Source organism: Aythya ferina (genome assembly GCF_964211825.1).
Source record: "Aythya ferina genome assembly, chromosome: 4".
NCBI classification, from domain to species: domain Eukaryota; kingdom Metazoa; phylum Chordata; class Aves; order Anseriformes; family Anatidae; genus Aythya; species Aythya ferina.
In genome coordinates this window covers 60,920,937-60,933,518 of record NC_140300.1, presented here as the reverse complement: position 1 = coordinate 60,933,518, position 12,582 = coordinate 60,920,937, and the positions used below count along the sequence as shown (strand labels likewise).

Genomic DNA, 12,582 nt, shown 5'->3' with positions numbered 1-12,582 from the left:
CTCCGCCCCGGGGCGGCTCCGACACCGCCATCGCCGCTCCCCGCCCGGCCACCGCCGGCCCGGGGAGCCCGGCCGGGCCCGGGGAACCCCCGGCTGTCGGTTCTGGGTCCGATGCCGGAGGTGCGGCCATGGAAAAGAAGCCGCACTCGGCGAAAAGGGAGTCGCCGCCCCGGGAGGCGTCGGCGGCGCTGCTGGTGCTGCTGGTGCTGCTCCTTAACGCCCTGCTCTACCTCTACCTCAGCGAGCTCCGCGGCTCGTCCGGCCGTGCTGAAACGGAGCCCAGCCTCTGCCCTTTCGGGTACTTCAGGCTGGGTTCGGTGAAAAATTGTTCCCCCTGGCTCTCCTGCGAAGCCATCAATAGGGAAGTCAGGAAGCTCAAGTGTGTTGGTGAGGGAGCCGTGAAAAAGGTGAGTTGGGTCTCTCTTTTCTTCTCTCCTGTGGGTAAACTAGCAAAGGCTTTCCCTGTTAACTAATTTCACTAATTAATGCCCATGCTGCTGTATAACTGCCCTCACAGCAGCTAGTTGCTGCAGACATCCTGAGGCCTATGGCAAGAGGTACCTCGCTCGCACCGAATGACACGCGGTGGGGATGGGCGCAGTGCTCGCGGAGCCTGATGTGGCTGTGGCAGAGCAAGGCTGGCCACCACACCTTGAAATCACGTATGAAAGCACTCAATCATTTAATTCATCTGCCCATTCCAAAGAAAACCCAGGAAATCATGGTGCATCCGTCATGTGTTGTAATTACAACGTGAGGAAGGGCTTGCTGTGACAGGTACACAGCCAACCTAGAGCTGAAGCTCACGGTGTAACGGTTGGGCATCAGTGCAGGACTTGTGCCGGTGACTGTGGTTGGTAGTTGTGACCATGCAGTCACTAGCAGGCCAGCAGCAGATGGTGATGGTGTACGAAGTGTCTCCGCATGTCTTACTTGTCTCTTCTGTGTTCTCAGGTCTTTCTTTCTGAGTGGAAGGAAAACAAAGTGGTTCTGTCACAGCTCACCAACATAGAGCTGAAGGAGGACTTCCTCCATGGACTGAAGATGCTGAAAGCACTACAAAGCAGGCACGTTGTCCGTCTGCTTGGCTACTGTGAGAAGCAGTTCACAATCCTCACCGAGTACCATCCCCTAGGCTCCCTGAGGGGCTTGAATGAAACTCTCCACATCCCCAAATACAAGGGCATGAACACCTGGCATCGCAGGCTGATGCTTGCCATAGACTACGTGAGCATCATTCACTACCTGCACAGCAGCCCTCTGGGCACCTTAGTGATGTGCGATTCGAATGATCTGGACAAGGTGCTCTCTCAGTACCTCCTGACAAGTGACTTTCACGTCCTGGTGAATGATTTGGATGCTCTGCCTCTCGTGAACAAGAGCAGTGGCAGGCTGGTGAAGTGTGGTCATCGTGAGCTGCGGGGCGAGTTTGTAGCTCCCGAGCAGCGGTGGCCCTATGGAGAGGATGTGCCATTCGATGATGACCTCATGCCTCCCTATGATGAGAAAACAGACATCTGGAAAATCCCAGATGTCTCCAATTTTTTCTTGGGCCACGTTGAAGGGAGTGACATTGTGCGACTGCATTTGTTTGACATCCATGCAGCATGTAAGAGGAAGGACCCAGCCAAAAGGCCTTCTGCCCAAGAGATCTTAGACACCTACAGGAAAGTTTTAACTCTGCTGATTCGGGAGGTGGCCATGCCTGGTACTAGGGAAATGTTATAATGAATCATGAGACAAACGGTAGACTGAAGTTGATCTTATTTATTTAGCTTGCCTGAAGGGCAAAACCTCTGTCCTGGAAACTGAGAAGATAAAAAAAACAAAAAAAAAACAAAAAAAAAACCAAAAAACTTTGTACTTTTACCTTTTGATTAAAAGTTATCCACCCAATGCTGGAGCTGTGCTGTGCAAGTTTTCCATTTACATGTTTGATCTATCACTGGAAGAGGATTAGGGAGAGAAATTAAGTTTCATGAGTATGGGGCAAAATTGGTCTCTGAAGAAACAGAAATTTTCTTTTGTGATATTTACATGAAAACTCTTAATACACACACACACACAAAACATTTTCACAGAAAAAAAGTTCTTTAAAAAAGAAATACTGGCCAAGTTAAACTGATTGGCACAGGACTGGGGAGCAGAGACCATGGCGTGCCCCTCTCAAGATCTGTGCTGATTCCAGTGGCTTTGGCCCATGTCTTACCACAAAGCCCTCACTCACTTCCCTACGGAGTAAAAGCAGTGGTCACTCAAAAATGAGTACCTCAGTTCACTTCAGATTTTGGTGAACCCTGATGCCAGATTCCCAACCACTGTGCCCAGCCTCCCTGCTGGATGGGGAATAAGGCTGCTCTTACAGAGATTGTTCTGTGGGCCCCATGCCCCACTAAACGGCATGTCACTATTTTGTAAGCAAGCAGATGATGCAGATCCCGCAGATACTGCTTAAAGATGCATTGCCCTGATTTTCAAGCATTTGCCCTCATAGTGTTCTCAGCCAGGCCCTCTGGATACAAAACTGTAACACGGGAATCTCTGGATCTTTTTTAATTCATTTTTTAATCTGAACTCTGTTCAGCAGAAAAAAAAAAAAAAAAAGGCTAGGTTTTGTTTGTTTGTTTTGTTCAGTGAGTTTAGGAGAAAGCTTCTGGTACTAGTATGGATGTTACAGCCTGGTACCAACAGCTGGAGAAGGAGAATCATGCTGCCTTAATCCAGCAGTAGACCCTGTTTGGTGGGACTAGGATTTAGCTGTTCTCTTGGTGAAAAAACAAACAAAACACAACACAACAAAACAACACAACCCAACAAAACAAAACAAAACAAAACAAAGGAGAATTACCATTACACACCTGAGGACTTTCTGTTCTGTGGACAAGGTCTCTGAAAGATGTTAGGGCCTGAGACAACTTTCCTGTTGTCAACTTGAGAGGTGATTTGTAAGCAGAGAAGTACACTGTCCTTTCTGCCAAGGAGTTTGTTTCCGTTCCTTGCCATGCTGATATTCCTCTTCATCTAAACAAGCAAAGTTGTAACTGCCCTGGGAAAACAGTCAGTTTTTATACATTGTGTTCAAATGCATGTATTCTACTGCTACCACAATTTTATTGTAAATAGGGAAACTGCCCTGCAAATTACAAAATTCATACCTGATGCCAAATAATGCCAGCAGGATTCCTTCAAAGGCATTGTGGGTTTCCTTTCCCAATAGGCAGTCTATTTTCTTAAATTATCTGTTTTTGCCATTTTCCAGCTGTGCAGTCCTAGCCAGCAGACCTCTTCCTAGTGGTTTTCCTGCTCCAGTTGTCAGGAATCAAAGCTCAGAAGTTGCAGTCTCCAAAAACTTTGGATGCTTCATGTTTGTGTTGGACTTTGACTCAAAACACCTTAAAAAAAATGAGGAGAAAAGAATGCTGTCTCTGCTGTAATTATATCATTCATCCCATGAGTTATTAATAGGGTTAATCAGATCTGTACAGTTCCAGCATGAAGCCAGGATGTGCAGCAATTGGAAAAGCAACCTATTGTAGGTCCTTGAAACCAGGGATCAAACTTTGAAGGGAAAAGGGTCAGATCCTTTGCATGTCCCCAGAAGCATCGTTACCTCTTGTAAGCCATTATGTGTACTTGAAAGAAAAATCGGCACCTGATGGCTGGGAAGTAAATATGCTGTCTGTCTTTTATGGCAGTTGCAAGGACAGACAAGAACAACCTGCCAGGCTTCTCGTGCTGGTCTCTCAGTTAAGCTTCTGCTTGGATTCTTGCTCTTCAGTTGCGCCTTGCAAGCAGCCTTATTAATTTCCCAGAGTGAACAATAAATGGTAACAAATTCTCGTTCTGAATAATTATCTTGCCTTGGAGATAAGGTAAGATAACCCCTTGCCTGGGTGAAATAGTTACAAATTAAAAAAAAAATATGATGTTGCTCTAAACATTCACCCTTAGCATTGGGTCCTCCACATCTCTTCCCCGTTCCCTCCTACTAAGCTTGTGTGTTGTACTTCAGCAAGAATAAATTACATTTTTCTGAACACAGCGTTATGAAACTTTAGGATTTTGTTTCAGGGATGTCGTTTCTGTCTACGGGGGAACACTAGATGGCAGCACGAAGGTCAGCTTAGCGGCTGCAGTCTCTCATGCCCAAAGATAGTCAGGATCTGGCCTTGGAGCCAGCCCTTTGCTAGCATATTTCAATATTCCCCTGAAAGAAGGCATTGTGTTTGCATTTTCAAGCCCGTAGTACCAAGACAGATGTAAGGGCTGTCAGAAGAGCCACCCCACACGAAGGGGCCACCTCCCCTTCTTGTGTAAGTTACCATCCTTTTTAATCACAGCCTGGTCCAACCTCAACCGAGGTTGAGTGTCACCTCCTTCTACCCTTTCAGTAAAATCAGAGGAGTTTGCAGGCTCTTCTTCTTTCTGTTCTTCCCATTGAGCCCCTTCCACTATCTCAAGATATCATGAACCCTGTTCTTCCCTCGTTTCCAGCTACTTTTCCCTTAACTGGAGTCTAGGCAAGGGTTTGTGGAAAGGGAAGAAGAAGCAGGACAGCCCTACGTGCAGTTGCCTCCCCTCTGCCTAATTCTCTCTTCTGGCCGTTCCAGTTTTCACCATCAGTGACAGCCTTGGCAAACATCTCGGGGCTTTTCTGCCTCGGTACAAGCAGCCGTTTTATGTCTGGTGGGCAATGCCCCCTCTTTCATCCCCAGAACACATCCTGCCCAGCCCAGCCAGCCAGAGAGACAACCAAAGCAGAAGCTGTCTCCCTGACTTAAGAAATAGCACCAGGGTCTCAGCTGGAAACCTGCTGGCTCCCCAGATGGGGCACTGCTGTGCCAGCAGCAGAGGAGTCAGGTAGAGCGAGGATGTGCCAGCTGAGCCTGCTGACAGCCTGGCTGCTGATGCCAACTGTGTCAGGGCACCAGGTCCCGCTGCTGGTACAAGCTCCACTCACTCTGCCCTTGGTCCTACACAGTTGCCAGAACAAATTCCCAATGGATTTCCCAATAAGGTTTAGGGCTTACTGGGTATGGTTTGTACCACAGGACACAGAATGGAAACTGTCTCAGAGCAGAGTATCAGATTCAGTTTGTGCCCACTGCTTTCTTTTTCTCCTCAAGATCATCCAAAGAATAGCACTGTCAAGGTTATGCTGGTTAGTGTGTGTTATCTTTCTCTTGTTTGTTTTGTTTTATTTTATTTTTCCAAACTGCTTGCTAGCAGCAGGCTCCTTGGTAGCTGAAGTTTGATGTAGTGTGTTTCAATTTGTGTGATGCAAGTTTCAGGTCACATCCTAAAAACAGTCCTATAATCCTAAATCCAGGAATCCAGGTGAGCAGCCTTTACTGCATGTTCAACACCATCAGATGTAGACAGTATTGTATGCAGATCCACACCAGCTGCTATTGAGGTCTGGGTACATGCTGAAGACATGAAGTGGGCACATCTTTATTTAATTGAATAAAGCCTTTTTTTTTTTTTTTTTTGAGGGATACTTTCAAAATCCATGCTACTCTGCTACTCTGTATTTAATGCAGTGGTAACTATTAAATGTATCAGAAGTTTAGAATACCACACCAACTTTTTGAAATTCTATCACAATGCTAAACCAATGTTTTCCTTTGGTGCCACATAAACAAAATATCAGATCATTATCTCTGTGAAACAGAGGCAGTGTTGTTCACAAAATATAATTGTGAGATATTTGGCAGAACTTGCAACTGTAAACTGATTCTATCATTATGACTGTAATGTCTTACCAATAGTTGAGAGACCCTGGGAACAAGAAAAAAGTGGTTCTCAAGTTCTTCTAGCATGATATAATGCATATATTTGTAGAGTTCAACCAAATAAATTATATGGTAGATGGTACTTTTTAAGAAGAAAAAGGATTCTGTGGTTTTATTTTAATTGAAATACTGTATACTTGAGATGACCACATGATTTCCAATAATTGCCAGTCTGTGTTCTGAAGTCTATAATCCAGTATTTATCAGGATTAAATGGTGAATATATTTGCATTACAATGATATTTATGTCTCAGCAATTTCTGATTCTGTTTAGCCCAGGGTAACTCAAAATCCATTAAAAATTATATATTTTTTATATACAGACACACTCAGATTCCTTGGCCATAATTTTGAAAAGAAAGCTTTCTGTTTCCAGCATCCACATTTTGTATAGGAAGTAACTGGATTTGCAAAGCTGTCAAATGTTCAGCAGCTTTCAGTCAAATCTATAATAGTTGGTAAATGCTAAGGACTTTCAGAAAGTGAATTCTTTCCCTGTAGAGTTGGAAGATTTTTCAGCAATTCTCTCAGTGTTTCTATGGGACTATGGATAGATTTCTCCATGGAATGATCAAAGTTCCCACTTTTGAAAAAGCAGGGATTTAAAAAAAATTAAGTCACGCAGCTATCCATTTTTTTTTTTCCCCTGAGAGCTGGTTCCTGTGAGAGATTGTGTAGTTTCACTATAGCTGAAAGGTATATTTGGTACTGTGCAATGCTAATAACCAAGCCACTGAGCTTAGGTCCCCACTGGCTAAATTTTGTCAGAACAGCTTGTGACATGCCATATATTATTATTATTATTATTATTATTATTATTATTATTATTATTATTATTATTATTAGTTTGGTGCCGACATGCTTTGATCACAGGCCAGGATGCTGGAGGTCAAAGGCTACACAGGCATAGCACAAAATTACAGTCTGCTCTCTAAAAGCTTTAGAATAAGAAACAGAAAATAACTAATGTCCTCCTCTTGCATTAGCAGCATACCCCAGGACTGGCTGTTCCATTCCACCTCATCCAAACTACAAATAAACTACATAATCTGCAAGGACAGGTCACATATGGCACACAACTACAACTACAAGGCCTGACTTTGCTCTGACCAAATTCAACAGCAGCTTATGCTCCAATTTCTGAAGGTGCTCAGGAGCCTAAGTCTAAAAGAAAAGCCCAGGCTACAAAAGGAAAGGACAACGTACCAAGGCAAGCTAACCTAGCTTTGGAGTCTACCAGCTTTGGATTTTGAGCCAGATTCCTAAAGAAAGTCATACTGAAGGCCTATACACCCAAAAATCCTATTGCAGAAGGCCAGCAAGTGAGAGATCACTCCTTGCTCTCAAGTTTGCAAAGCTGTTATACTCACCACAGCAGCAAACATTGTGTTCCACAACCTAACCCCGTCCTACACAACCTAACCCCGTCCTACCCACAGCTTAACATTTGCTAACTTCAGAGGGATATGTGGGGGAAGAAAGTGTCTCTGTCTCTCTTCTAGGTTAGGGGTGGGTGGATTATCTGAGCGTTATGTTGAGCGTTTAATTAACTCAAAGAAAGCAAGCACCTGCTGAGTGACCCAGAGTCCACTCCTATGTGCTGGAGGAAAACCCTGAGAGTTGACGTGATGTTTTGTGAATACAGGCCTTGGTTTCATCAAGAAGGAACCTGGGTGCTGAGTCCTGGGGTGTCCAGGGTGAAGCTGCAGGATTAACACAAAGAGCATCTTAAAATAGAGCTTAAATGTACCTTCTCTACACCCAGTACAAGGAAGCCTGATTGGAAGTGAGGTGTACAGGTAGTAGTGAAACACAAAGAAGATCCATGCTATTTCTTTGCACTTTGCCAGGCCTGTGAACCAGAAAGTTAAACATACTAAAAAAATGAACAAAGAACCTCAGCTTTGTGAGAAACTGCTTAAAATCCCTGTGAAATCGGGTTTAATTTACTGTTTTGAGTCATATTTCGTAACTAAAGGCTCCTTTTCTTAGTGGTTTCCACAGTTCTGTGCGCGGGTGCCATCCCCATTTAATGACCTAGAATTATGTCTAATTGATGTTCTTCAACTCTCCTTTCCCACTCCATGGGGGGCAAGAAACTTTTCTCATGATAACAGTGACTTAGCCTTTTATTTTTGGATGTTCTCATCTCCTATCCCTTTACGTCCTGACCTGGGGCCCCTTGGTATCCATCTGTCCCATAGCACAGAAGCTGGGTGACTTGGCACATCTTGCATTCAGAAAGCAGGTACCCAAAGGATGAAGTTCTCCCCACCCGGTCAGACTTTGGTATAACAGATCCCATCCTAGTGAGGTGTCTATATCCCCTCCTCCAATCTGTATGGGACCAGAGGTACTTCCTGGGCACAAAGCGGACTCATCCTGAACGTTTGAAATAGGATAGGTGCCATCATGCCCTCAAAAGTACTTATGTCAAAACCAAAATAGTTGTGGTATCTGAAGATATGGTGAAAGGAAGTATCAGGACCAGAGATAGATATGAAGCAGTGCAGAGAAGGGACAGCACACTTAGCCGAACATGGCTCGGTCGTGCCACATGAAGCAGCACAAAGAAAATGAGTGTGCGTGTGTTAGGACATCCTCTGCCCGCCTAGTTAATGGGCATCTCAGTAAGCGCTTCAGATGACTTTTCAAATTTCTGCACCAAAACGGTCTCTCTGCTCCCCTCTTTTTTTTGCCAAAGCGTAATCAGGTAATTGTGCTTTCTTGGCATTAGGCGTATATAGAGCATAGAGTAAGCTCTCTTCCTCCAGCAGCCGCACAGCCAGCAGCTCCCACTTCGGCAGGGAGAATAAATAAATCAATAAAAAATCTGAAAAGTGCTATGGCACTTTGGCAACCCAAGCTATGAGAGAAGTGCAAGCACTCGAAGACCGTTCGTGGCGGGGGGCGCACGACACCGCCATGAGGCAGCACACGCCCCCGCCCCCCCCCTCCCCCCCAAGATGGCGGCCCGACGTCATTTTCCACCGCCCGCGCGCCGCCCCTAGCGGCCGGGCTCCCCTCGCCCGCCTCCCTCATGGCGGCGGCCGCGGCGGCGGCGGCCGGGGGGGCGGGAGGCGGCGGCGCCTCAGCGGCGCTGGGCGAGAGCGGCGCCATCGACTACTCGGTGCACGAAGCCTGGAACGAGGCCACCAACGTGTACCTGCTGGTGGTGCTGGCCAGCCTCGCCCTCCTCGTCTACGCGCGGCGGTGAGGGGGGAGAAAAAAAAAAAGGAAAAAAAAAAAAGGGAAAAAAAGGGGAGGGGGGGGGGAGTGCGTGGCGGCCCCACGCGTGACCGTGCCTTGCCCCGCAGGAACAAGAGGAGGATCCTGCGCATCTTCACGCTGCCGCCTGCTGCGGAGACGCCGCCCGAGCCCAACTTCTACGACAGCATGAAGAAGATCCGCCTGCGGCAGCAGCTGGAGATGTACTCCATCGGTGAGGGTGCTGTAGGGCCAAGGGTGGGTCCCGCGTGGGGTGGCCCCGAGCCCGTGTCCTCGAGTGGTGGGGGCAGCACGTGGGGCCGCTGTCCCCTGCATGGGCGTCCTGCGGGAGCATAGGGCACCGGGCTGAGGTGTGAGGGAGAACAGAGTGGGGGAACGGTTGTCAAAACACAGCTGGGCTTGACGGTAAAAAATCCTAAGGTGAATGTGGCCCAAAAGAGGACATAATTGTAAAACTGCTGAGCAATGTGTGGGGAATAGAGTGTTTTAACTTCACACGCTGAAAATAAGCGAGAATTTTACCATACCACCAAGTGCCGCAATTCCCATCTTGCTGGATGTCAGGATGGAGATGGGAAAGAGTGCTGTGGGTCTGATATTCCACAGGCCTACTTCACAAAAACACCCGTGTGTGCTTCACCTCTGCCATATATGCACACCTAGATGGAAAATGGGCAAGAAATATGAGGTGAAACTGCCTTCTAAACAGAAAGAGTCTTAAACCAGGCCACTGCATTCTGTGCAAACAAAAAAAGGGCATACTTCCTGCAGAGGAATGAATGCTTGTTGGTGTTTGTTGTATGTTGCACCACACACAACTCTTTGATCCTCCTTTGCCTTGCTAACTAGATTACTTCTGAAGTAAATGTTAGTATGTGGCTCGTATACTGTGGAGGAGATGAGCGCAGATCTGCTATGTGACTAACGAGTTGTTCAGGCTGCCTGTTGTAGTACTTCTAAAACCATTGGCTTTAATTTTATTTTTTAATGAAAGGATCTGAATGGATTATTTTTTTTTGCCATTAATATACAGAAATATTGCTGTGACACTACTGCTCAGATCTTCAAAGGGCGCATGCTAAAGGACAAGTTCCTTGTGGTGACTGAGACCAGGCCTTGTGTACCAAAGCTGCAAAATTACTTTGTTGGATCTTAAATCTATTTATTGCTTGTTATCTATATACATGTATTATATGTACTCATGCACATACATAAGTGTATGTACACGTATATGATGAGTGTGATTTGCACTGATCAGTGTTTCTTTTTTTCAGCACGGAAGTACGAACAGCAGCAGCAGCCACCAAAACAGACTGAAAGTGTACAGCTGTCAGTGGAGTGACGCCAACAGTTGTAGGAATTCAGGACTTATTTCCAGCCTTGATAATACGAGTCAGTGTGGAGCTATTTTCAATGCCTCTTAATCAATACACAGCTGAAGGCAAGGGGGAAAAGGGGCAGTCCTAAAAGCTTTGATCTTGGTAGCTTTTCTCCGAGCCCCCTGAAGTGAACTGAATGCCTACTGAAATATTCGGCATGAAAGTAGCAGACACAGGACAGACCTGCTCAGAGAAGCCCCTGAGGGTAAAGAAGTGCCATCTTATTGATGTTTACTGCCAGCACCTTGGAAATCAGCTCCTGCTGTCTCTGATAACAGCACCTGGGAGGAAGTAAGGCAGGACCTGTCTACCAGGAAACTGTTTGGTTCCTTGATCATGCATTGAATTTGCTGAACGCATTCAGTAAATGCGAGTGAAGATGCTGTGGCCTTACCACCTAACGAGGGCAGAGAGCTTTGACCAGCAGCAGCAGTGCTGGCCGTGGAGCAGGTTGTGATCTCCGCGTTGGTTTGTGCGCAGTATTGTGAGCCTGTCTTTGAGACATTCCCAGAACTAAGAAGTACGCGGTGAGACGCAGGTCTAAAAGACACTGCAGCAAATACTGTAATGCCGTAGCAACGGCAGTTAGGTAAATTTGGTCAAATTGGTTTAAAGAGTAGGATTGTCTGTAAGCATTTGTGTGAACGGAAACACTACCAAAAAGCACAGGGGGTTCATTCAGAAGTGACATCGCGCCCTGTTCCGTTATTTTCCCCCCCACGTAAATCATGAAATCGGTTCATTTAAAGAAACGACTTTTTAATAAAAGCCTCTTAACCACAAAAACCCCTCCGAGGCGTCTCGTGCTGTCGCTCCTACGCGTTACGGGAACGGGCTGTGGGCGAGCGCAGCACGGCGGAATAAAGACCATTTATCCCCCAGAGCCTGCAGCTCCCCTCGCCAAATGGCGGCCCCGGGGGGTAGGGGAGCAGCCAGCGCCCAGGGCTCGTCCCGCCGCGCCCCCTCCCCGGAAACAGCGCCCTCCCCTCAGCGCACAACCTCACTTCCTGAGGCGGCTTCCGCCTCCGGGCCGCGCCGGCTGCTGCTGGTACTGCTGCTGCTGCTGCTGCTGCTGCTGCTGCTGGCGGTGCTGCTGCTGCTGCTGCTGCTGCTCGGAGGGCGCCCGCCGCGCGGTGAGTGGGGCCGCCCCGCCCTCGCCCCTCCCTCCCCTCCCCTCGGCGGCGGCGCGCGCGGGGGCCGTTGGCGAGGCGGGAAGGGGCCGCCTGAGGAGAAAAGCGCAGTGGGGCGGGGGGGGGGGGGAGGATGGCGAGGATTTCGGGCGGCCGGGGCTCAGCCAACGCTGCCCGCCCCGGCACGGGGATGTTCTCGGCGGGGTCACGGCGAGCCTCTGCTCGGGGCTGGAGGTCCGCGTGTGAGCGGAGAGGGTAGTGATGCGTCCCCCCTGACGCGAGTGGAAAAAAAAAAAAGAAGCTGGAAAGGGGCTGGCAGGGAGCGCAGTGATAGGTTTAGATGAGGCGCCATGAAGGAATTTTTCACTCAGAGGGTGGTGAGGCACCGGCACGGGCTGCCCAGAGAAGCTGGGGGTGCCCCATCCCTGGAGGTGCCCAAAGCCAGGCTGGATGGGGCTTTGGGCAGCCTGGCCTGGGGGGGGGTCCCTGCCATGGCAGGGGGGTGGAACTACATGATCTTTAAGGCCCCTCCCAACCCAACCCATTCTGTGGTCCTGTGAAGTGCATCTATTGAAGTTCTGTCCCAGCAGCTCTGCACCCTGTCTTATTGATGGTGTTACATTCCAGTTTTACAGTATGCGTGGGACAGAAGGTGCAGTCAGGGCGTAACTTTTAATATTTTACCTCAGAGATGTCTGCGTTGACGTTTACCTGTTAGTTCACAACGTTGCAGGCAGCACAGAGACAATAGGTTTTTGTATGTGCCAATTTACAGTAGCCAGGCTTGGAGGCGTACACAAGAACATATTCTCAGTCTTTGCTTATTCTCAATTATTAGATATCTTGGATGGGGAAAGCTTATGACCCCTAAAAAAAATTGTGCTAAAGTTATATTTAGTCATGTTTATTCTCAAGAACGCTGTACAGAGGCAAATATTTCTAGCTTACCCAATACTCTTAAAAAAAGCTATTACAGTATGTACATTTAATGGTGTCTGATTGCACAAGGCATGTGAGGGAAGGCTTTCAGATCAGTTAAAACTTAGCATC

The 12,582-nt window shown here is 47.5% G+C and overlaps 3 protein-coding genes and 1 long non-coding RNA gene across 5 annotated transcripts in view; 3 read left to right on the top strand and 1 right to left on the bottom strand.

Moving 5' to 3' along the window:
* The first annotated feature begins 4 nt into the window (after positions 1–4).
* POMK (protein O-mannose kinase) lies at positions 5–1,896 on the top strand. The gene is made up of 2 exons (XM_084516612.1): positions 5–407; positions 955–1,896. Exons 1-2 carry the CDS (start codon positions 129–131, stop codon positions 1,726–1,728), a joined length of 1,053 nt encoding a protein of 350 aa, XP_084372738.1. The 5' UTR covers positions 5–128; the 3' UTR covers positions 1,729–1,896.
* On the bottom strand, positions 666–11,521 carry LOC311435523. The gene is made up of 5 exons (XR_014692194.1): positions 11,402–11,521; positions 3,156–3,392; positions 2,859–3,046; positions 1,871–1,945; positions 666–964 (listed from the first exon to the last, which is right to left on the bottom strand). It is a non-coding gene; the product is annotated as an uncharacterized lncRNA (long non-coding RNA).
* Positions 8,815–11,188, top strand: SMIM19 (small integral membrane protein 19). Its single transcript, XM_084516613.1, has 3 exons — positions 8,815–9,008; positions 9,113–9,237; positions 10,298–11,188. The coding sequence occupies exons 1-3, from the start codon at positions 8,836–8,838 to the stop codon at positions 10,363–10,365; spliced, it is 366 nt and encodes a 121-aa protein (XP_084372739.1). The 5' UTR covers positions 8,815–8,835; the 3' UTR covers positions 10,366–11,188.
* Positions 11,415–12,582, top strand: part of SLC20A2 (solute carrier family 20 member 2) — a 54,911-nt gene continuing 53,743 nt past the window's right edge. The window contains exon 1 of one of the 2 annotated variants that reach the window (XM_084516609.1): positions 11,415–11,535. The gene's annotated coding sequence lies outside the window, so the exon portion shown is untranslated. The remainder of the gene's footprint in view (positions 11,536–12,582) is intronic. The other variant, XM_084516610.1, reaches the window with a different exon arrangement.